The sequence below is a fragment of the Ixodes scapularis genome, unplaced genomic scaffold (assembly GCF_016920785.2).
Source record: "Ixodes scapularis isolate PalLabHiFi unplaced genomic scaffold, ASM1692078v2 PGA_scaffold5__190_contigs__length_132052651, whole genome shotgun sequence".
In the NCBI taxonomy this organism is placed as follows: Eukaryota; Metazoa; Arthropoda; class Arachnida; order Ixodida; family Ixodidae; genus Ixodes; species Ixodes scapularis.
Window position 1 is genome coordinate 95,821,571 of NW_024609880.1, and position 21,662 is coordinate 95,843,232.

Sequence of the window (21,662 nt, forward strand, 5' to 3'; positions counted from 1 at the left end):
ACAGCGCTGCGTTGACTTTGGCGATCTTGTTCTGTTTGGTGCAACACGGCGATGCGAAAAAAAGCTGAAACGTTCATGATCTGTGGTGCGGGGCTTGGAAGTAGCAACCCACACTAACACGGAGCGCCAATTGGTTGTTGTGGGGGTTGACGTTCAACGGGTTCAGTCCCGTCGTCGTCGGCTGATCCGTTCCAGGTGGTCCGATAGGACGCAGCGAGCTGTGGCAGCGAGCGTTTTTAAAAGTAAATCTTGCTTAGTTTCGTTTCAAAATGTGAAAGATTCCCGACGCATACCGTGAGTAAAATGCTGAGGGGCATTTTCAACAAAATTACGTCGTTTTAATTGAACAATGGGCTCCGGATAGTTGTCCTAAATCTGCCGTTTTTATGCCTGGTGTCGTTAGACTGCGTTTGCACAGCGACGTGTTTGCACAACGACGCACACCGCTCGAGTAGATGGTCCTGCAAACTACTGGTTATACAGAATTTCAGGGAAAGTTAAATCACCACCGATATTTTCCTGCAAATCTCGTGCGAGTTTGTAGCGCTCATCATGCGGTGTGAATAAATTTGGGCAAGATTTCCTACCTGCTCACAGATGCATGAACTGTAACCATTTTTTACGCACTGAACATAGTGCTTTTTCTTTATTTTGGGAAGAGGCGTTGGTGCATTTATTATGGTACAATCACTTGAGAGTTCAGAAATTGGGAAGGGTGACTAAGTTTTCCAAACATTGTCTCTTTCCTCTCTGGCACTGCTTCAAGTTGCAGTTTCAGTAGGCAGACCTACTAGCAGGTACAAACTGCTGTCAAGCAGGTGAAAGACTCGGAAGTCAGGGCGGTGCGGACTCCGTGTTTTTCAAGATGACTGGGGAAGTTCTTTTGCGAGGTATGCGGGATATGCAAACGATTTTGTTATGCCCGTCGTTTGCGTCTCTCCAGCAAAACGAATAAGATGATCTGCAAAGATGTAATGGACCTTTTCCGAGAAGCGTTCTGCGCACGCGCGAGCGCCCGATGCCAAGCGGTGGAAGTCGGCACGAAAAATCGAGGAAATTTGAAATGAGGCTGTAGATCGACGAGTAGAACACGTAATTGCAGCATATATATAATTGTGTTACACAAAAAAAAAAAAGAAGAAAGGGGACGGAAAGAAAAACACGACGTTTGGGTGGACGCTACGGATTTCCCTCTTTAAAGTCGCGTTGGGCACGCGACGCAGCTCAGAGAGCGAAGCAACTGGTAGCGTAACTCCCATTATGGATTGGTAGCGCAGGTAGGTCACTTCCTCGATTTTCAGTTCGTGCAGCCACCGCCTGGTGCCGTCGGTATTTGGAAAAGGTCCATTACAAGCCGAGATTTACGATAGCAGTGCACATTCAATTCAAACAACTTTACGTAAGCTGGTTCGGAAGCCGGGAAAAAAAGTCTGTCTAAAGCAGAATTTGGACGTCCGAAGGCTTCTGCAGACAGCTTTCACGTAATAACCTGGCTGCGCCAAGTTTTTTACGTAACAGCTGTGTCTCAGTCGCGGACGTTCGGTGCACCCGGCGCGAATCTCGAAGGCCCCCGGAGCGAAATTACGAGAAGATCCCTGGACTTGTTTGTCGCTACGTGAACGGCCGATTGCCTCCAGCCAAATAGCATTCAGCTTGTGATCTTTCGAGGCGACATGGCTGCTGGAAGACTCGCTGTCGCGATGACTGATTTCGCAGCACTAAGCAACGGCGCCGCTTTACAGGAGCTGACATCTAAAAAAAACCGGCATGTGCACGCGCAAGCAAAAAACGACAAAAGAAAAAAAAGCACACTAAGGAAGCAAAGAGGAAAACGAACCGCGCTATGAAAGCCAGAACCCCGCGTATCTTGCTATCACTAACACTGGTGACAGCTGCTAAACACACACTACTTCGCTTCAGGAAGTCTCACTAAAACACCTGGGTTACACAAAACACTAATCACTTCGGCGAAACGACTAGTCGAGGTAAGCGCAGACCGCATGGCGCGTTTTTCTGCACGCGAAAACGCGACGCGCTATGAACGCTCGCGCGGAAGCTGTCGCGGGGGCACCCGTATGCAGACAAAGCCAAGCACCGCCGGCCGCGCTTTATCAGCGTTGCCAGATAACAGAATTCTCAACTCGCGATGTAATTGTTGACGCAAATACTACAAAAAGAGAATTAAATGAACAGATAAGTAAAAAAACGGGTTTGTCTGTCAAAAGAAACTCATTTTCAATTTTCAGATGGAAAATAAAAATGCTTTTGAACACTTTGAAATGTGCTGAATACGAAACAGCGTACTGTGCAGGATCACGTGAGAGTTCGACCGACCCTCATTGGGCGAGAGGCGCTTCGACGCCTCGGCGCGCGCCTCTTGTTTTGGGTCGGCTAGAAACCAACGCTACCGCGAAAACGCGCGCCCGCGCGCAGGAAATGAGTTTGACGCCGACGCGCCTGAATCATAGAGTTATTATAATGTACGCTAGAGGTTCAAGTGGCGCTAGTGTGCTGGCGCAAATTGAAGCAGGCAGCAACCAGTCAAAAATTGACTTCCTGTAATGCATTTCTATGGGAAAAGATCAGTCTATTTTCTCCCTGCGCTCGATCATAAGAGCAAATATCCCGAATAATTCGTACATACTAGGTAGCTTGGGACATTTCTCAATGAGGCCGATTAAATAATTGGACAGATACGGCGTTTTTCTTTCAAGTTCATCGCATTGAAAACGGTGTAAAAACGGCTTCGTACGTGTATTTATGAGCACTGTCGGACACTCCTAGCGCGAACACGACGTCGGCGCTATTCAGCATGAGGGATATACGTACGTGCAAATCGAACGAAGGACATCTGGAAATATTAAGGGGAGAGGGCAACAACTACGCAGTAACACTAGATCAGTAATTGCTTGTGCATGTACCATCAAAATAAATTCAAGCCCACGTAATATATTCCGATTTTAATTAAGTACAGCTTTATTCTTCCTGCTCTGTGTGAAGATGCTTGTTCAACGTTCAAATATTCACCCGCACGCTAGAAATCTTTGAGAACAAGTGCCCGATAAAAGCTGCCTGGCAGTGAAAACAATACGAAGAGACACCTTTCATAGCCCACATGCTTCATTATTTACGTTCTGAATGTTTTTATCCGCTCATGCAAGACGGGATCATTTTCATATAGTGACAGGACAGGACTGGCCTATATTATCAATATATAAGCGTCACCGGAATGCTGGCGAGCCTTGAGCACATTGTATATTCCTTTCGATTGTAATTTGCTTTGAATAGTCGCTTGTTTTTACATACGTGCTGCGGAACACACGTTTGGAATTGAAATGTAGCGGAGTTAAACATCAATCACTGATGAAGGAAAATGCGCCAACTAGAGTAATTACACTTTTACGATGTTAATCAGGGTTCATACTATTCGGTACGACCCAAATAACCAAAGTGTTTCGTGTTATTTTCCGGTGAAGAAACAAAATGCACGCGCGTTTTCTCATAGGAATGCATAGGAGCACCGCAAAAGTAGACTGGTTGCTGTCTGCTTCAATTGGCGTCACGGAAGTCGCATGGACACTAGCACCAGCTGAACCTCTAGCGTACATTATATTAACTCTATGGCCTGAATCGCGAGCAAAAACGAGCCATGCGGTCTGCGCCGTAGGCGAGACAGGCGGGAGCAGAGGCATCGGCGGCCATGAAAGAATGGCGAAGCTCTTGTTTGTTATGGGTATGAATCCAAACGGAAGTGCCCGTCTTGTAAACATTTTGTAACAAATAATAACTCTCATTGCATGGGCTATTCTTTGAACGTAGAAATATGCCGCTCAAAAGGAAATTACAACATATAACAAAGGTTTAACTACCAAGATCTTAGCTGTCAATCAAACTCTTAGCCAGTCAATTGAGGTAAACGTCACGTAACACCAACTTCGTGGCGCGCAATTTAAAACGGACGAAATAGCCGCAAACTAAAATCAGTCTCACGCAATAAATATTGCTGTAAATTTTTTTTTCTCGCGGAAAACTTGTTTTCTTGACATGCTTCTCCTAATTAGGCTGTTTAAAAAAAAAATCAGTTTTTCTTTGCAGTTATCCTTTAAGGAAGCTCGGCATTTTTCGGCTCTAGATCCTTTCGTTCTCTTTCTTTCAACCTCCTACCTTACCCGTTTACAACAGAAAAGCAAGATGGCGCCCACACGCATCGTGGATGGTGTTGTGCACTCCCCGTTTCCCGACTTCGACGTGGGAAACTACTCAGCCCCCAGGCTTATTCGGGAGAGATTGTCCACGTTTGGAGACACAATTGTCGCGGTGAGTTGGACCTTTGGTCGAATCGAAACACGGCTTAAAGGAAACTCCATCGTGGACACTGAAGAGCGAATACTTGTGCGTGAACCTTTTTTGAGTAACAAGCGTCGTCTGGGTTTTCTTTTTTTTTTTTTTTTGCGAGCTACAAACGCAGGACAGCTGTACATGCTCCAGCCCGTCAGAACACATTGGAATGATGTCGCGGTATTATTTTTTATCGTTTTTTTCGCCCCATACTACGGGTGCTTATAAAAGAATCATTAATAAAAAGACGACATTTGCGCAAAGATAGGTGCTGACAATGTTGATCGTGCTGGACGGGGTCCTCGGAAAATGGCGACAATGGGAAGCGATGCAAGGTGAGAATTTGCACACAATGCAGAGGCTTACTATAAAAAAAAAAAAAAAAATATCAGTGACGTTTTTGTTGTTAGGTAAACAAGCATAAAGATTCCATTTATTCCTGTAGTAATATTGCTACTTTGTTCGTATAGTTGACAAGTGTAGAACCTACATTGTAAAAAAAAAAAAGAAAGGATAAAGAAGACAATGATTGGAAGGAAAGAACAAAATGTGAATTGTTTGATTTATAGCTCATACATTACGAAATTTTTACTCATCAAAATTGCAGTAAAAAGTGAACTGAAACTTACACGTGGCGAAGGAAAGCAAATTGTTAGGAGAAAGGCATATTTTAATTTGGCGTATAAGCAACAAGAATATATCTAACCAATCTGTTATTTTACAAAATCTAAATAATGTTTACTTCATGAAGTAAACACACAGAAAATAGCCCTGGAAGAAGTGTAGCGTCTTGACTATGGGCGACTAGAGGATGACCTATTTTAGAACTTTGTTCAGGCTGGCTTACAAGTCGACCAGGAACCCACGTTTTATTCTTGTAGTAGGTATGAACTTGAGTCAAAATAGTTAAAATACACTACATATTTCTAGCCAATACCAATAGGATATATATAATTACTGAGCGTTCTAAAAGTGTTTGGAATAATACTACGGCACAAATAGCGTTTGGATCAGCGTCATTTTATTTTTGTAGAAGGTACCTAAACTAATCACATAGTATAACTTGGTTATAACATTTATTATGTAGTTAATATAACAGACGACATTATATAGTTGGGAATTTTAAATAACAATCTTTTTAAGAGCCGTACGTACTGACAGGAGCATCATTTTGAGGAGCGACTTGACTAAAACGCTTCTTAGGTACGTAAATAGTTGCAACTTTTATGCTGCAAACATCCTTGAAAAGGTCTTTCAGGATGGCGCGTATATTTTGGACAAAATTTTATAACGTTGTTGGTCACCACAACGCACAGCTTTATGTAGAACTTTTTATTTATTTTTCAAGCACAATATTGGGGGGGGGGGGGGGGGGGGTGCGTTGCAGGCAATACAATTTTTATGTAGCTGCCAACTTAGTAAATAAAGAGTATTTAAACTCATCCAATTGAAATAAAATGCGGTTAACATACACGGGTGCGCCAAGATGTAGCTTGTTAACACCGCTGCTGGGGCTAGTTGGTTTTCCATAATTTGTACTTCACAGCGCATAAACGTCTCACAAGCAAGCACTCACTCAAGCACAGGCAGAAAAACAGCGGTGTGTGTATGTTTTTCTGTCTGTGCTTGTGATACGTTTATGCGCTGTGAAGTACAAATTAAAGCAAAGTTGTAGATATATGTGTTCAATATTAATGTAATCAACTAACTAAGACGTGAGCTAAGTTTTGTTGATTCTCCATTCATACCCTTTTCTAGGTTGACGACGAGCAGCAGTTGACGGGTAAACAACTACTGAAAAAGATACAACGACATGCCATGGGATTTCAACGTAGTGGCTTGGGGCCCGGCAGTTACGTCTGCGCTCATCTCTCTAACACCGTGGAAAACGTAGCAGCAGTACTTGGAGTGGTATTCGTCGGTGGCACAGTGGTTCTTGCTAGGCCTACCCTCGTCACAAGTATAGTTCATATTTCCACATAAATTGCTCTGAACCCACGTGTGTTGTACCCGGTGGTTCAATGTTGCGCCATCACGGTAACCAGCTTGAGAAAATACTTCGGGTCGCTTTGATCAAGCAACCTTTCAAAAAGACTGTCATATTTTAGATCTAAGTTTGGAAAGAGTTATGTACGTAAAGACAGGGGACGGGACAACACATGAAAGATGTGTTGTCCCGTCCCCTGTCTTTACGTATATAACTCGTTCTAAACTTATATCATCATCAACGAGCTCAGTAAGAAGTATTTTAGGTCGTTGTTGAACGGAACTAATAGGGTGGACCTATTGAAGCTTTCAGGCAGCTATGCATGGGCGCCGCCGTAACCGACCTTCAACTTTTGTTTCCTCTTCTTTGATTCGCTTTACTTCATCATTACTACAGAAGGACAGGCTATTGTCACTTTAGGTGCTACAGTGTCCTTCTCTCCAGCATAGGCGGTTGTGGAGGTTCGTCGACGCCCTTTTCAGTGGCTCGGCATCTTGTTAAGACAAGAGTGGGTGGGCAATGGCGCTCCATCTGTCGCGTGTTCAAAGTGCCTATAAAAGAAACAGCAGCCGATTTACCTAAGATCGCCATAGACTTATTATTAAGAAAACAACAAAAAATAAGAAAAAACAAAAACAAATGGAAGTTCAAATTGAACGGTATAATTTCGGATTTTATGGTAACTATCTATCTTTATGTAATTACTCCATTGTCGAAGAAATTTCACTGGAAGAGCGAGGTCTCTTTATGCAAACTATTGAATAATTGTAATCAGGGAGGGCCACCGTAGGAAATATACCTTAATTAAAGGGAAGCTAAAGCTCTTCTGAATTTGAGCAATAACACTTAAATCGTCTTCATGTGGCCTCCCGGATCACGAATATTGAGATCATTGTTCATTTTGGTGCACGAAGGCTGCAGAAGATCATTTTAAGTGTACCTCCGAAGCCCCTCCTTACCAGAGCCTTACGTCAGAAAACAAGTTTTTGGAATCTCCGCTCTCGCGCATCTTTAGCGCCTATCAAAGCTATGCACGCGCGCTCTTATTATTTTCGATAACGTCAGAAAAGGACGTCGCGACTGGTGTCTGTACGGGGAAATATACCTGGCAAGTTCACAATTGCACGCGCTGTCCACACGCACGACACGCGCTTGGCGGCCGAGAGATCCTTTTGTGACGTATCGACTGGTCGGAGGTCTTTCGTGTTTTATCACGTTTAATCATCTTCGGGGAAAATGAACGGGATATTCAGATTCGCGGGATAAAGATACTCTAAAATTCACATCTAACTCGTTTTTTTCAACAACCTGTTCACCTTCCCTTTAACGTTTCGATAAATATAGAGTGTGACCTTGTTTGTGCTTCTATTTCAGGGGAGCTGCTATACGAAATCAAGGACAGTGGTTGCCGCTTCGCCTTAGCGGACAAAAGCGGGGCATCGAAACTATTGGAAGTTGAAAAAGAATATCGTTTTGAGGTTTGTGAGTCAACCGTGAACCAAATCATCTACTGAGACGCCAGCTTTTGTCACAAAGTATAGCAATTCATTCAATACGAACCTTCGCATCAGCTGTTCAACGAAGCATACCTACCATAATATTTAGAGTTGAAATTAATTCGGTGCTCAATCTCGATGGACCACTTGCATCGAAATCGACAAACAGAACGGAACCAATAACAAAGATCTTGTGTCCCTTTTCAAAACTATACGAAGATGGTTTCAAAGGTGCTGACATCGAAGTCAGTACGATGGTGATCAAATGCATTGGGTATTAATTTCTTTAAAGGATAATGAGGAACGAATAGCGCAGAGGAGACACGCGGACAAGAACACGAAGACGACACAAGCGCTTACTAACAACCGTAGGTTCAATGCAAAAGGGAAGAACGAAGAGAAAATAGTAATCAAAAGAGGGAAATGACAAAACAAAAAGATGGTCAAATAAGATAGTAAAATAAGATAGTAAAATATTGTGATATAAGAAAATAAGGTAGTAAACTAAGAAAGTAAAATACGATAGAAAATAAATAAACAGTAAAAAAAGAGAAGTTTGAAAATAAGAAATTGTCTTTTTCATCTTTTGAACACTATTTTCACTTCATCCTTTTCTTCATTAGGTTGACAGTTGCGAGTTAGCCCTTGTTCCGTTTTCGTGTTCGTTGGGGATCACTGGCCGAGTGGGCAAGCGCATACCAGCTTGGAACACGTGGAGTAAAAGCTCGCGCTGCAGAACTCGGGATCATAGGTTGGAACTGCTGCCCGTCTCGATCTGGATAAGCATCGTAATGGCGTGCGGTTGTGTATGACTACTGCGAGATGCATGTTAAATACATAAGGCTAGCAGACTTACTGCACTGGCTAAATTGCTCATCTACATTGGCTGACAATGTCGCCATGTTCTGGCAGACTAAACTCCTGCTGTATAAAAAACTAACGAATAATTAGTTTTATTCTTCGTGTTCTTGTTTGTCTATTTTCTTGCGCTACTAATTGTTCATTAAGCTTAACCAAGTAGCACACCTTAATATTTTAAAACAATTCGTTAAAGGATCCTGCCAAACACCTTATTTAGCTGTCACTCAAGTTAAGAATCGCAATGCCTTTTTTCTGAGTCTCGTTCACGAAGATTGAGCTACTTTCAGGAAATGTTCTGCATAGGAGATCTACCAGGTTTTACGGACATCAACCAGTTTCAACAGCTTTCAGAGTCTTGTTTCAAAGAGTACTGTCCTAGCAAAAACACGGATGACGTGATCGCTGTTATCTATACATCTGGATCTACTGGACTACCAAAAGGTGTCGAGGCTTCTCACATGGCGTTCGTATCTTCTTTTCATTCATTTTGGTACGTAATTTGACTTTATGTTCAGCAAATATTGTCAGCCTCAAGTTATCGGATACTTGTTTGTATGCAGTACCTATAAAAATTCCTGTTCTTGACTTTACTCAACAATGTAACTGAGTCAAGAGGCCTTCGGGGACAAACGAATTGTGTTTTTATCGCTCCAACAATAAATCTATGCAGGCACGTATCCAGGAAGGGGGGGGGGGGGTGGCATTTTACATGTTGCTGGGGCCTCCTCTCCCGCTCTCTCTCATACAACATTTTTGTCATAACGCCCCCCCCCCCCCCCCCCCCCCCCCCGAATCAAAATCCTGGCTACGTGCCTGAATCTACGCATTGTGCAAATTAGCTCAAGTGGTCACAATTAAACACCAGATTTTATAAATTTATAAGGGCCTCAATATTTTAGAAAACAAAACAAAACAAACAAGGTTTCAGTAACTTTCAAGGTGACAATTGCGGCATACAACGCGTTTGAATACATGCATGAAGACGGATGGCGTCGGTCCGGTACTGGGAACGGGCCCCTGTTCCTCGCTAAAAATGTTCGAACATCGTAAATTCCAAAACTTTCGCATCTGTAACCGGCTTAAACTGAGCTAATTGGTTCATACTTTAGATAAGGCGAGCTAAACTAGAATAAACATACACACAAAGAAACGACAATACATACCGCTGGACTAACAACTGACTTCTTTTTTCTCCTCTTTTATTACGAACATCTGGTCCCTCACAACTGGTGTGACATTTAAACGCAGACCCGTTGTTCGGCGAAGCATAATTTATTTTCGCTATATATATAAAAAAGCAAGTCTTTGTATTTCCCGGTATGTAGATTTTTCAATATAGAACAACAAAGAAAAGAAAAAAAAACACAAAAAAACGGAGCATTTTGCGTGTGCGAGGACGCTAAACAGATGCTTTATTGTTTTGTTTGATTTTAAAAATTTTGAACGTTAAATTCAGGTGATACAATTATTGGATAGCCTTTTTCAGCTAGTTGTCTCATTATATTAAAATTGCCCATGATTATTACGTATTTATAAACTGTTCCGTTTAACCAGATGTTTTACTGAGCGTTCGCCCATCCCTCGTAATTTAGAAATGCAAAAAAATACAGTGTAAGTGTTTGAGTTTCATGGCTTATTTTGATGTGATCTAACTTGCCTGAACGCAGCGTTTATGGCGAAAATCGTAAAAAAGTAGGAACTCCATTCTTAATTTATTGATTAGAGATTTTGCGAGTGTAGGAAGCATTATTGCGAAATGCAGTGGATTAAGATCAAGTACAAGAAATATAAAAGTGTCAGCTGTTAGAGCAGGATATTCGGATGTTCATTGTACTTACAAAGTTGTGAAGTGTCAATTGGTGCTGACAAATCCTTATAACTAAAATATTAATTTGACAGTGTGCGATGAAAAAGATTCCTTTATCGGGCAATCGTTTTTTGAGTTTATAATCAGTAACTTTATTCGGTTATCCACAACAATAAGAAGTCGTGTCAGTCTCTGTTGACTCTTTCATGACAATTTCACAATAAAAAAGAGCGTGTAAATCTTGACATATGCAAAGATTGAATCGTGACAAATTCGAGCCAAAATTGTTATAATTGATCAGGACATCGGTAATGCTTGGGCTGAGTATGTTATGACGAAACCCTGTAGGTTAAAACTTTAACAGCGGCCATAGGGAATCTGTCATCAAGTGCAAGAAAAGCATCAACGACTTTGTCAGGGGCACTGAAAAAACCCGCCAAGCTATGTATAATTTATTCACTATTATATCCTCTGCCCTAGCGCAAATACATTGTTTTGTAAAGTGCGTACTTAAAAAAAAAAAAGAAAAAAAAAAAAAAAAGAAAACGGGAGGAGACAATTTGTGGCTTCGTTGTCGCACGTGCGGATGTACCTCAAGACCTTAAACAAAATGACAAATGTATCAACTGTTTAAAAATGACCCTTTTTATATTTGATTTTCTCAATGCGAATCGATAAGGAATAACAAGGACAAAGACTATTACAATAACCGCCATGTAACCGTGTAGTTATTAATAAACCCAATAACATACGCTCTAGATCTCGGCCGGCCTGTCTGGTTCAGTTCCTTGTTATCATTTCTTCAGCCACCAAAAAGAACAACAGCCTGTTTAACAGTTCCTGTTCTTTGCTGATTTCAGTTCTTTTATGCCAACGGTTGAAGGCGACGTCTTTCTGACCTTAAATCCTCTGACCCACGGCTCTGGATTTTTAATTAACGTGTTTTACATGTGTACGGGTGTCACGACCGTCTTCAGAGAGCCCTGCTTGTCAACTGAAGACTTCTTGAAGGACCTTGAAACCTATGAAGTAAGAACGATGACTAGGATGAGTGCGCTAGTTAAGTTTATGTTTTTGCGTTGCTTTACTGTAGTCACTGGAGGAATGAGAATGATGGGGTGTTTCTTTCGGTTTCCCGGACTCCAGCATACTCTCATTGCCCTCTATCGACTGCCGTTCCCACGCTGTGAGCGTCTGTAATCGGCTGCAGTATGTTTCTTTTAAAACAGAATCGTGCAAATTTATTCATACATTTCGTGCACCCATTGGAACACATTTTGCTTTTATAAGGTTTTTACGAGCCGCCCGTTTTTTTTTTAATGCTCAAGAAATACTAAACGTCTGAAGGTTTCCCTGTTATCATTTCGACCACGAGTCCTATTGTTTCATGCTTGTTTCTTTGTAAATATTTTATTAAAACGTAAAATTAAAAGTCGCGCAATTAGGATTCCGTAGTTAGACTAATATTTCTTCACAAACTGTTTGGTGGGAACAGCGCAACAAAGACGTGAGACCAGGACGAAGAAACACACAGAGAGGGCGCTCTTTGTTATTTCTTCGTCCTGGTCCTACGTCTTTGGTGCGCTGTTCCCACCAAACAGTATGTACCACCAAACAGCCCAACTACTTTCCTTGTTTCCTCACAAAGGTGTCCGCAAAGTCCGGCAGCAGTATGAACCTTCGTTGTGAACTGTAAAATATTAGTATTTTGCATATTGTGCTTAATAACCATGATGTTTCTTTTGCAATGCAGGTGTCAACACTATTAATATTTACCACAAAGATGCAAGCTATCATTGACGAAGCGAAGGCCAAGGGGAAGAGAGTCCCACGAATGAAACACATCTACCTCGTAGGAGGCACGCTCCACAAGTCGCTCACCAGAGACCTGTGTGAGCTGTTCGGCAACGAAACATCGGCAAGCGCCTACGCGCTGACCGAAGCACTTGGATACGTTAGCGCGGCACCTCTGGGACAAGGGACGGACAACGTCGGTTTTCCAGTCGCTGGCTGCAAAGTGAAGGTGATGGCATCACGTGACAGAGTAAATGGGGTGGAACCATTATTTTGTTTACTGCATGGTTCCCAATTGCTGTAGTGAACAATGGTACACTTTTAAAATCATTTTGAGAAGCGTGTTAACCGTTTTCACTCAGAGTCTTGGTGAGATAATATAAGAAAGAACAACTATTACAAACGTAAACAAAACACTTCGTTAGCACGAGTATTTAACAGCAGTTGTGCGCATGACTTGGAGATTAATCGAAAAGTACAAAATATTGAAGATAACATTAGCTGAGAAAGCTCAGAAGCATATACCAGTAAATCAAGACTAAAGAAACAATAGTACAAGAAAAAAAAAAAAACTGAAAAAAAACTATATTTTAAAATTTTATTTTAGGTTGTTGATCCTGCCAGCGGAAAAACGATGGCGTCATGTGAACGCGGTGAGATTTGCGTCCAATGCAGCAGCATGATGAAAGGCTACCATAGGCGTCCCGAAGCCACTGCCGCCGTACTGACTGGCGATGGGTGGCTCCGCACAGGTATGAGGCCGAAAACATGGACATTATTTTTGCTGTGAGCATTTTTATGGAAGTTGATATTTCTTTATTGCGGTGTATTTTTGTTTGGTGAATGTTCTTCCATTGAACTTTTTTGGAAAGAAGTCTCTTGTAAACGGCTTTTCGTTGAACACTTTTTGGACAGTTTGGCCTTAAAGAACCCGCACAAATGCAGCCTTTTCCAGTTCAGTGTAGATTATCTGGAACGCGAATAATAAAAATAAAAATAAAATCTACAGCATCGCAACCGGCTCACACGAGCTTCGCAGTATGAAAATAAGGGATGTGTTTAGGGATTGTAAAACACTTCCAGAGTTTGTATGACGCTAAAAAAATGTCGATTAAATAGCTTTTTGCTTTCAGGGGACTTTGGTTACCTCGACGACGAGGGGCGCCTGTACATAGTGGACAGGTTGAAGCAGATGATAAAGTGTATGGACAATCAGGTTGCTCCGGCAGAACTGGAAGAAATCCTGCTGAGTCACGACGCGGTCAAGGAGGTCGCGGTGGTCGGTCTTCCCAGCGCCAAGTACGGGGAGGCTCCAGCAGCTTGCGTCGTCCTCCGAGATGTCTGCAAAGAGAAACACGAAGTCGTCGCTAAAGAACTGAAGCAGCTCGTTGCTGGTATATGACCTTCAAAATATTTCCAAGATCTAAAGTAAACGTAAATTTACGTTTCAACTATTGACCCTTTCCGAAATTGTTAAATGATGCATAAATTATGCGCAGCCGCCATTAGTTGGTCTCATCGCTTCCGGCGTGAAGCCCTTGATTGGTTCCGAGTTCGCGCCGAGCACTGACGCAGCACTCGTTTGGAATTCATTCCAAGTACAGTCCGAATGTTGACGAAGCGCTCGTGCGCAACGCGTGAACACAGTGGATGACCAACTAATCGCCGTCACACATAATTTATTACAAATGACCCGAAAAGGGTCATTTGTCACTGACTGCTTAGGAAATGCGGGGCGTGGCGAGTCCCGAACATCTCATTATCGCTCCGAAGCCAATGAGATTATTGCATTCGCTGATAAGAATACCGACGAATGAATTACGAAACAAGGCTCATCAGCATAATAAGTCACTCCCTTGATTGTTTTAGGCTGTCACTGACTCTAAGAGGAGCTAATTTAAATTGGAGCTCATGTATGTACTAGGAGGTACATATAAGAGCCCCGCACATCGGCGAAAAGTTTTGAGTACGAACTGCGCGCGTTGCCCAGAAATAAAATAGGTGCTATATTGGTTGCTGCCTAGAGGCCTATCCACAGGAAACAGGGTGTTTAGAATGGCTCATATTTTTAGTTCGAGTTGCTCAATTATCTTTTTAATCAGTGAGAAAACAAAGAAACAAATTGCTCCAATTATAAACTTCATGAGAGCATACTAGATACGCAACAAATATGCTGCGTGTCTGTACGTGCGTACCTCTAAAGTATGACTCTTGCGAAGACAAAGAATGCAATAAAGTTTCTAATAAAAACCAGCCAGTTCTTTAACTTCATACAGATTATTCGTTAAGGCAAGATGAATGAACTGTTTGGAAATGTTGCGGCGCTATAAATTTCGTTGCTCGTTAAGAACAGCAGCATCAGCTCTTCCAACAAAGCCCCCCATTCTTAAAACTTTAGCAGAGCGAACGCTGGAGAGGAAGCGAGTCCCCTCCACACTTCGCTCTGCTAAGGTGGAAAGAGAGGAGGGCTTTGGGGAGGAGCTTTTCCTGCTCTTAACCTGAAGCAGTGTATAGACCTTTGCAAAAAGAGCGCTCTGGCCGCCGCCATTTTGCGAATCGAGCGACCCCTATCAGCCAGAAATTTCTGGCACCCGCCTGAGCTGTGGAAACCCGGTCAGCGTGACACCGTACCTGCATTGTGCATTCGTTGTTCGCCGGCTTTTCTTGGAAGTTTTTACTTCATTCGCCTGTTCAGGATGCTTACCCTTTGTGTGTTATCTTCCATTGTGAGAACCAGAGAATACCAGGGCTCGTAGCCTGCTTGGCCTTCGCAGGAAACGAACGAAGAGAGCGAACGTCAAGCAGCCCGCGACGCAGGCAGTTCGACGTTCTTGGAGGATTATTTCCGTTGAGATAATCTCCAAAAAGCCTTCCCGGCTGTGTTTCGAGTCTTCGCGAAAAATTGCTGATAGGGTCGGGTCCGGGGTGTGGGAACGGGATAGACACGTTCGTTCATTTGATTTGAAGCTGTGCAAAAAGCTGCTCTCTTCTACATGTTCCCCAAAACACGCCGGATTCCGTCCGATTGTCGTGAATTGACTATCGTCGACACTGTATATTGGATATGCTGTGTTATTTGAGACCTTTCTCAAATCCTGTTCGGATAACGCGGCACCGTGGGGTACGTACAATATACGTTTTTCGATTGATGAGACTCATTGAATTTCATGTTATGGGCGGGGTATATCCATGTTGTTCGGATATCCTGTGTGGTCAAATATTTTGACCTGTATAGATTGACACGGCTGAGAGTACGGTGCCGTAAAACGATGAACATAAAATGAAACAAACATTCCAGTTGCATTTGTTCTGTCGCGCACGGACTCACCAAAACAGCTTTCATTTCTTTGTTTTTGTTCCCAAAAATAGAGCACTGCTTTCTTAAAGACCTCTATAAATTATGTTCGCCACAGAACATAAAATAAAAAAGAAAACGCGGCAATTCAGCCGCTGCCAGTGACCGGAATCGCGCCTACGCAGGCTGCTACAGCCCACTGACGAGAAACTCCACAGCTCAGCGCAGTCGGGCAACACTGACGTACACTCTCAAAACCAGGGACGCGCGCTGTAAATCGCTTCGTTCGAGACTGCCGCTGGAAAGGTCTATAGGACCTGCGTAAAGCGCGTTCCAGGGCCATCTGGATTTTGGGGTGTGGATCCCTGATACCGCAAGGCCCCTGCAAGTCGTGTGACGTTACCGCTGACGTTTTGAGGCTTCTGCTGATCGCATTTGGTGTAGAATATATTTAAACATTCGAGGGCCCGCAACGGCTAAACGGCTTGCCTGCTAACTGCCCTCCACACTAAACCGCGAAATTGCCTGCTGCAACGGGTAGCAGAAGTCGTAAAGATTGCTGTTACCGGGACCGGCCTCCACCTTCTGAGGGAGAAGGAGAAAGGTAGCTCATGACGATCCCTGGTACGTGAATGTAAAGTTTAGAAACGAGATAACGTTTGAAATGATAATAGACAGAACTAGAAACAATCCAAATAGCAGTAATATAGAATGTCATGTATAGCGTATTCCGGCAGTTAACGACGCAGTTTGCGTTAGTCAGCTATAATATTACAGCTGTTGCAGTCATATAGTAGGAAAATTATGCTTTCTTGTGCCACACTTTTATTCACTGCGTCCCTTACGTGTGGAGTATTAGGTTTTTGTCCCCAAGAGATAACAGCACATGGTCACTCAGTATGAGTTTGACGTCACGGCCTTGTATACGTGTTGCTTGATATTGAAAAAAAGACAACAACCTGTATTGTCGCTTTTGTATACGCTATTATTTTCAGGTCGAACTGCAATATACAAGCATCTCTATGGCGGAGTTATCTTCATGGAGTCTCTACCCAGGTCGGATGCTGGCAAGATCTTGAGACAAGAACTCAAACGGAAGGTTGCGGCGAGGCAAGCAACTTAATACGATTATTGAAAAAAGAAAGCAACTTGTAGTTCATTGTAAGAAAAAATATAGAGTCCTTGTATAAATTTCTGAGTAATAAAGTACTTTCTAATTATCTTATTTTAGGCATTTTTCAATACTGTATTTAATACTGCCAGACAAATGATAACACCAACGATACGTGTCAGTTATAAAAAAGGGGCGCATTTGTGTCATTCTGACACTAAACTTATGACAAACCTTCTTTCCACTCATAATCAAGAAACTTCGAGGTATTTTAATGTTTTCATGAAACGTTACGGTATGCATGTCTTTTTCCTTGTGCGAGTGTGTTGAATTCACATGCAAGATCTGGCATATTCACAGCGAGCCTGCTGAGGCAAGCAACGACCGGTACATAATCTTGGCAGAAATTATAATACTAAAATAGTTGAAACCTGTAGCATTTGTGGCACTGAAACTTGTGATTGACAAGACGCCTTAAAAAAATAAAACAAACGCAATCCTCAGGTACATCTGTGACGATGGCGCGCTATCGAGAAAAGAAGAAAGAAGATCGGGCGTGGGATGTAGAACGGGTATCCCCACGCCTCAACGAAGTCTGAATAAATACATACCTTGACGATCCTCCAAGCGTCGTCACTCTTGGTGCCCGAGCAGGGACTTCGAGAATGAGGTAACGTTACCTGGCACGACGATTCTGGCCCCATTGACCGTCAAATTCCTTGCATCAGCGAGGTGACTTGACTTCCCCGTCAAAAGCAATGATACAGGACAACTTGGAAGGCGATGACGCCTTACCAGAAGCTGAAGTCTTCGTTGCACAGTGCAAATAACCTTATAGTATCCTCTCTGAAAAAGACCAAGAAATTGCTCAGCTGAGGCAACACATTTCGGTGCTTCTTAGTCAACGGGAAACTGCCGCCACCATGATGTCGCCCCCCCCCCCTTCCCCTCCGCAAGTTCTACTGGAGAAAGCGCTTCCTTGAAGGCTATAGAGAGCTTGAAGCGTGGACAACAATCCCCTGTAATCCAGAGGCTCAATTACGTGGAAGCAGTGATTTCAGGCAGAAATTGGGAAAGCGGGAAAAAGAACGCTCTAACTAGCAGATTCAACGAAAAAAACAAACAAAAACCTCCAAGAAAAAGAAGGCAAAGCGTCAACAGCTGCCTTCGGAGTACGCGGCACTGCTAAAAGCAGCGTCGAGGACCCTTCAGAACTGAGCGAGCTTAACAGACAGAGAGAAGGGGTCTGTCAACGAACTCAATTATCCACTGCTACAATAAGTGCAGCTCTTCTCCTCTCCAGTGATGTGACTTTCTGGTTCCATCAAATGGAATTTTGGTTAACTATTTATGGCTCACGAGGCATATGACGGTGCCACTGCTGATATCAAAGCTACTTTCCAAAGATTTTGCTTGGATGCGGTTCGAGCTCAACACTAACAAATATAAGGGCGAGTTCATCTCAAATTGTAAGAGAAAATAGATCGGTGCTCAAAATATTTTGAAAAACAAAATATACATTTATATGTTGGTAGATAATGTGCAACTAGAACAGAACTAAAATTATAACTACAGAAAAAAAGTTTTCTTGAGTTTTGGGCTTCGAAAGGGCTGAAGGTACGTCTTGACATTTTTGCAGCTTTCATGAGTGACACCTTTTGAAGTCTCGAAACGTTTAAATAACAATTGTAACTTTTTAACTGATTTAAGATTTCAGGAAGAAAAGTTCTCAACAAGTGTGTTTTTTTATTTTATTTTATAAAATAGAAATTATTGAATCTTGCACCTTTGACACTAACGGACCAAATTTGAATCGAGCTAGCTTTTCATGTACAATTATTCAAGGCACAAGAAACATACGAAATGAAAAGTATTTTAATTTTTTCGATTTCATATCTAAAGCTTTTTATGTGTTCTTTTATAAGACCAATGAATGTTTACAAAGAAACCGGAGCGCCCCTAGCGGACGCCACCGGCGCCGCGCATGCGCGATGGAGTGTGGGCAAGAAGCTTATCGTCGCCCATAAAAAAACTTGGAATGCGATGTTGTCGGCGTCGGAGTGAGTCCCCGTGCTCTTTTTCGCGTTGGAATTGTTGATTCTACGCCTTCCTGGCGATGTCTGACTACTTTAGCGGCCTCAGCGAAATTATCGAGGCTCCTTACACCTCAAAACTTCGCTTGAATAATCTGACACGCGGCGATTCATTTCGCGCGGATGCCGCAGATTGGACGCTAAAGCTTGATTCGCACGATGAGATTCTGCTCGCTATTTTCAGTCGCGACATCGCTCGCGCTGCAATGTCGTGAACCGTAGCTGAGATGTTCGACGTCGATACTGAAAATCGCAAGCAGAATCCACCCAAGTGAATTAGGCATAACAAGTCGGTGATGGCTACTGCATGGTAAAAATGATCAACATCTCCTTGTATGTACTGTTTACACCGAGCCTACTTACCCCAACCAACCTTCAAACTTTAGCCTTTTGAGGCCTGCACTTACTTCTTATCGGAATTACCGGGTCAATGTTCGGTCAACTGGACGCTGTCCTTTGAACGAGCAGACGAAAACAGGCAGAAAAGTTTTAAAGAGCAGACGGCAGTTCAAACAATCAGGCGGCTGTTTGAACTTAAAGACACAATGAACGTAGTTCGTTTCAGCCTGTCGTCTAAAAGAGCAGACGCAGAAACGTTTGAAAGAGCAGACGATACTTCGAACGATCAGGCGGCCGTTTGAACTTGAAGACGCACTGAACGTAGCCCACAGTACAACTTGCCGGGTTTCCCGCGTTCATGTTGGGACAAAACAAATAAATCTGACAGCCGCAAGTATCGGTGAATTTAACACAAAGTGCTCACCGCACAATGGTGAGCACTTTGTGCTCACCATGTGCGGTGGCGTCTGGTTTTTCTTTTTTACGGCACCTATCCACGTTCTCGGACGAACCGAGCAGGCAGAAGACACATGAAAACTAACCTTCAAAACTTTCCCGAATCTTTTGGTAAAGCCCCAGCTATGGTGTTTCGAGAAGAAGGCGGATTTTTGTCTGGCTTCTTCCAAAAGAACACAGCAATGCACGTCCCGCATGGTGATTTCTGGTGACTTCCGCTCACAGCTTCAGACCGGAAGTGCGCCCGACGCGCCACCACCGCGCCGTGACGTAACAAAGCTGAGTTCGTGTATGCAATGACATTTTTTGACATATATGGTGTCGTCATATTGAGCAGTGCGTTTCTAAACAAGGCATATTTTTACCTCCATGCAAGAATAAAAAGATATGGGCCGTTGTCAAATGCTTTACGTAATTTATATATATATATATATATACTGGGTGTTTTTGCGAAGATTCAAATATCCTCAGAATTAGGCCGTTAAAAAAAAGAAAAGAAACTGTCTTCGGAAACAAACTACCAACCACGGCGGACGTCAGGAATGGCCAAAAACATACTAATTAGCCAGCTAATTATTTAAAATTTGTTATTTAATTTTTTAACTAGTGAAAATAGACATATGATTCAAATTAGAAAGTTGCTGATTGTTATTGAAAACTACTAAATCAGTCATTTTCAGAAGGACTTTGAGCGCGTGAGAAGCGTAGTAGTGTGCAAAAGTTACCGCTCGTGGAGCAAGTACAAGGCTATAGGGCTAGATAAAAGACGGGAAAATCGCGCAGGCGCCTTACCGCAATGACTAGCCTTGTACCTGGTCCACGTGTGGTAACTTTAGTGCACTAGTTTACAAAGTAAGAAAATTGAACGTGCGGAAGAACTTCTTGCATATTATACTATAAATACTATTGATGTATAAGTTTTTTCCGAACTGTGTGTGAACTCGCCAACCAATAAGAACTATGATCATGTTACAAAAATAACTAATATTTAAGGGAAAAACAAAATGACAGAGGTATGCGTCGTAGAAGCGATTAAAATACGTATTTTAATACGCACGGCTTAATATGACGAAACCATATACGCAGAAGAAATTTTATTGTATCTATAAGGAACACACAGACAGCTTTTCATGTAAAAAGATTGGAAATCTAAAAAATACATATTTTCTTCAAATGACTTTGAACGTTGTACATTTAGCTTTACTTCTCATGTTTGCGGTGTTGTTTCTTTCATATAAAATATATTAAATTAACAATATTAAAACTTTTAAATATTTTTGCACACAAGCTTTCATTTGCCTTAAATAATTGTACATCGAAAGCAAGCTCGATTGAAACTGGGCCCATGATTGTCAAAAGTGCACGATTGAAGCATTTTTATTTTCTAAATTGAAATAAAAACACACTTTTAGTGAACATTCACCCTTCTATATAAAATATTGAAGTAGTAAAAACGTTGTCATTATTGTAAATAATTTAATCTAAATTTTGCGAGACTCCAAAATGTTTCTCTAGTGAAAACTGCGAAAATCGCAAGACCCATCTTCTGCCCCTTCCAAGGTCAAAGCTTTTCATATAAAAAAAAAAAAAAAAAACGTATTTTCTTAAAATGACATTGACTTTTGTACTTTTAACTTTTATTCTCATGTTTACAATGTTGTTTCTTCAGTATAAACAATACTTAAACTAACAATATTACCATTCTTAAATAGGCTTAGATACAAGCTTTCATTTCAAATGTTTCTTATACCTTAAGCGGGTTACAACATTAATACTTTCGATTCTTATCTACCGGGCGTCCCAAATAGCGGCCAGGCTCTTTAAATTGACAGCAAAATTCGGTTTCTTTACCTATCGCGCTACGATTTTGTGCAGCGTTGCCCACAGATGGTGAATTTTTTCTATAAAATTTGCAAAGAGTGAACTTACCTGTGGAAAAAGTAAAAAAAGGAAAAAGGCTTAACTCCTGTAGAAATGCAGCGAAGCCACCGGTGTTCAAACCTTAGGGCTCCGTATTGTTTGAAGATCGGTGGCTTCACTGCATTTACATAGAAGACAAGCCTTTTTGTTTTTTTGCTTTTTCCT

General features: G+C 42.1%; 1 protein-coding gene across 1 annotated transcript; it reads left to right on the plus strand.

Annotated features, from left to right (window-relative positions):
• The first annotated feature begins 4,191 nt into the window (after window positions 1-4,191).
• On the plus strand, window positions 4,192-16,701 carry LOC120848712 (4-coumarate--CoA ligase 1). The gene is made up of 9 exons (XM_040220725.3): window positions 4,192-4,317; window positions 6,097-6,298; window positions 7,700-7,803; window positions 8,970-9,172; window positions 11,350-11,518; window positions 12,243-12,512; window positions 12,891-13,035; window positions 13,417-13,677; window positions 16,574-16,701. Exons 1-9 carry the CDS (start codon window positions 4,192-4,194, stop codon window positions 16,699-16,701), a joined length of 1,608 nt encoding a protein of 535 aa, XP_040076659.1.
• Window positions 16,702-21,662: the final 4,961 nt, after the last annotated feature.

Bases quoted from the DNA above. Each gene is read 5' to 3' on its own strand.
- LOC120848712 (XM_040220725.3), top strand. From the start codon at position 4,192: ATGGCGCCCACACGCATCGTGGATGGTGTTGTGCACTCCCCGTTTCCC. The intron at 4,318-6,096 runs GTGAGTTGGACC...ACCCTTTTCTAG, and splicing joins TTGGAGACACAATTGTCGCG to GTTGACGACGAGCAGCAGTT. The intron at 12,513-12,890 runs GTGATGGCATCA...ATTTTATTTTAG, and splicing joins TCGCTGGCTGCAAAGTGAAG to GTTGTTGATCCTGCCAGCGG.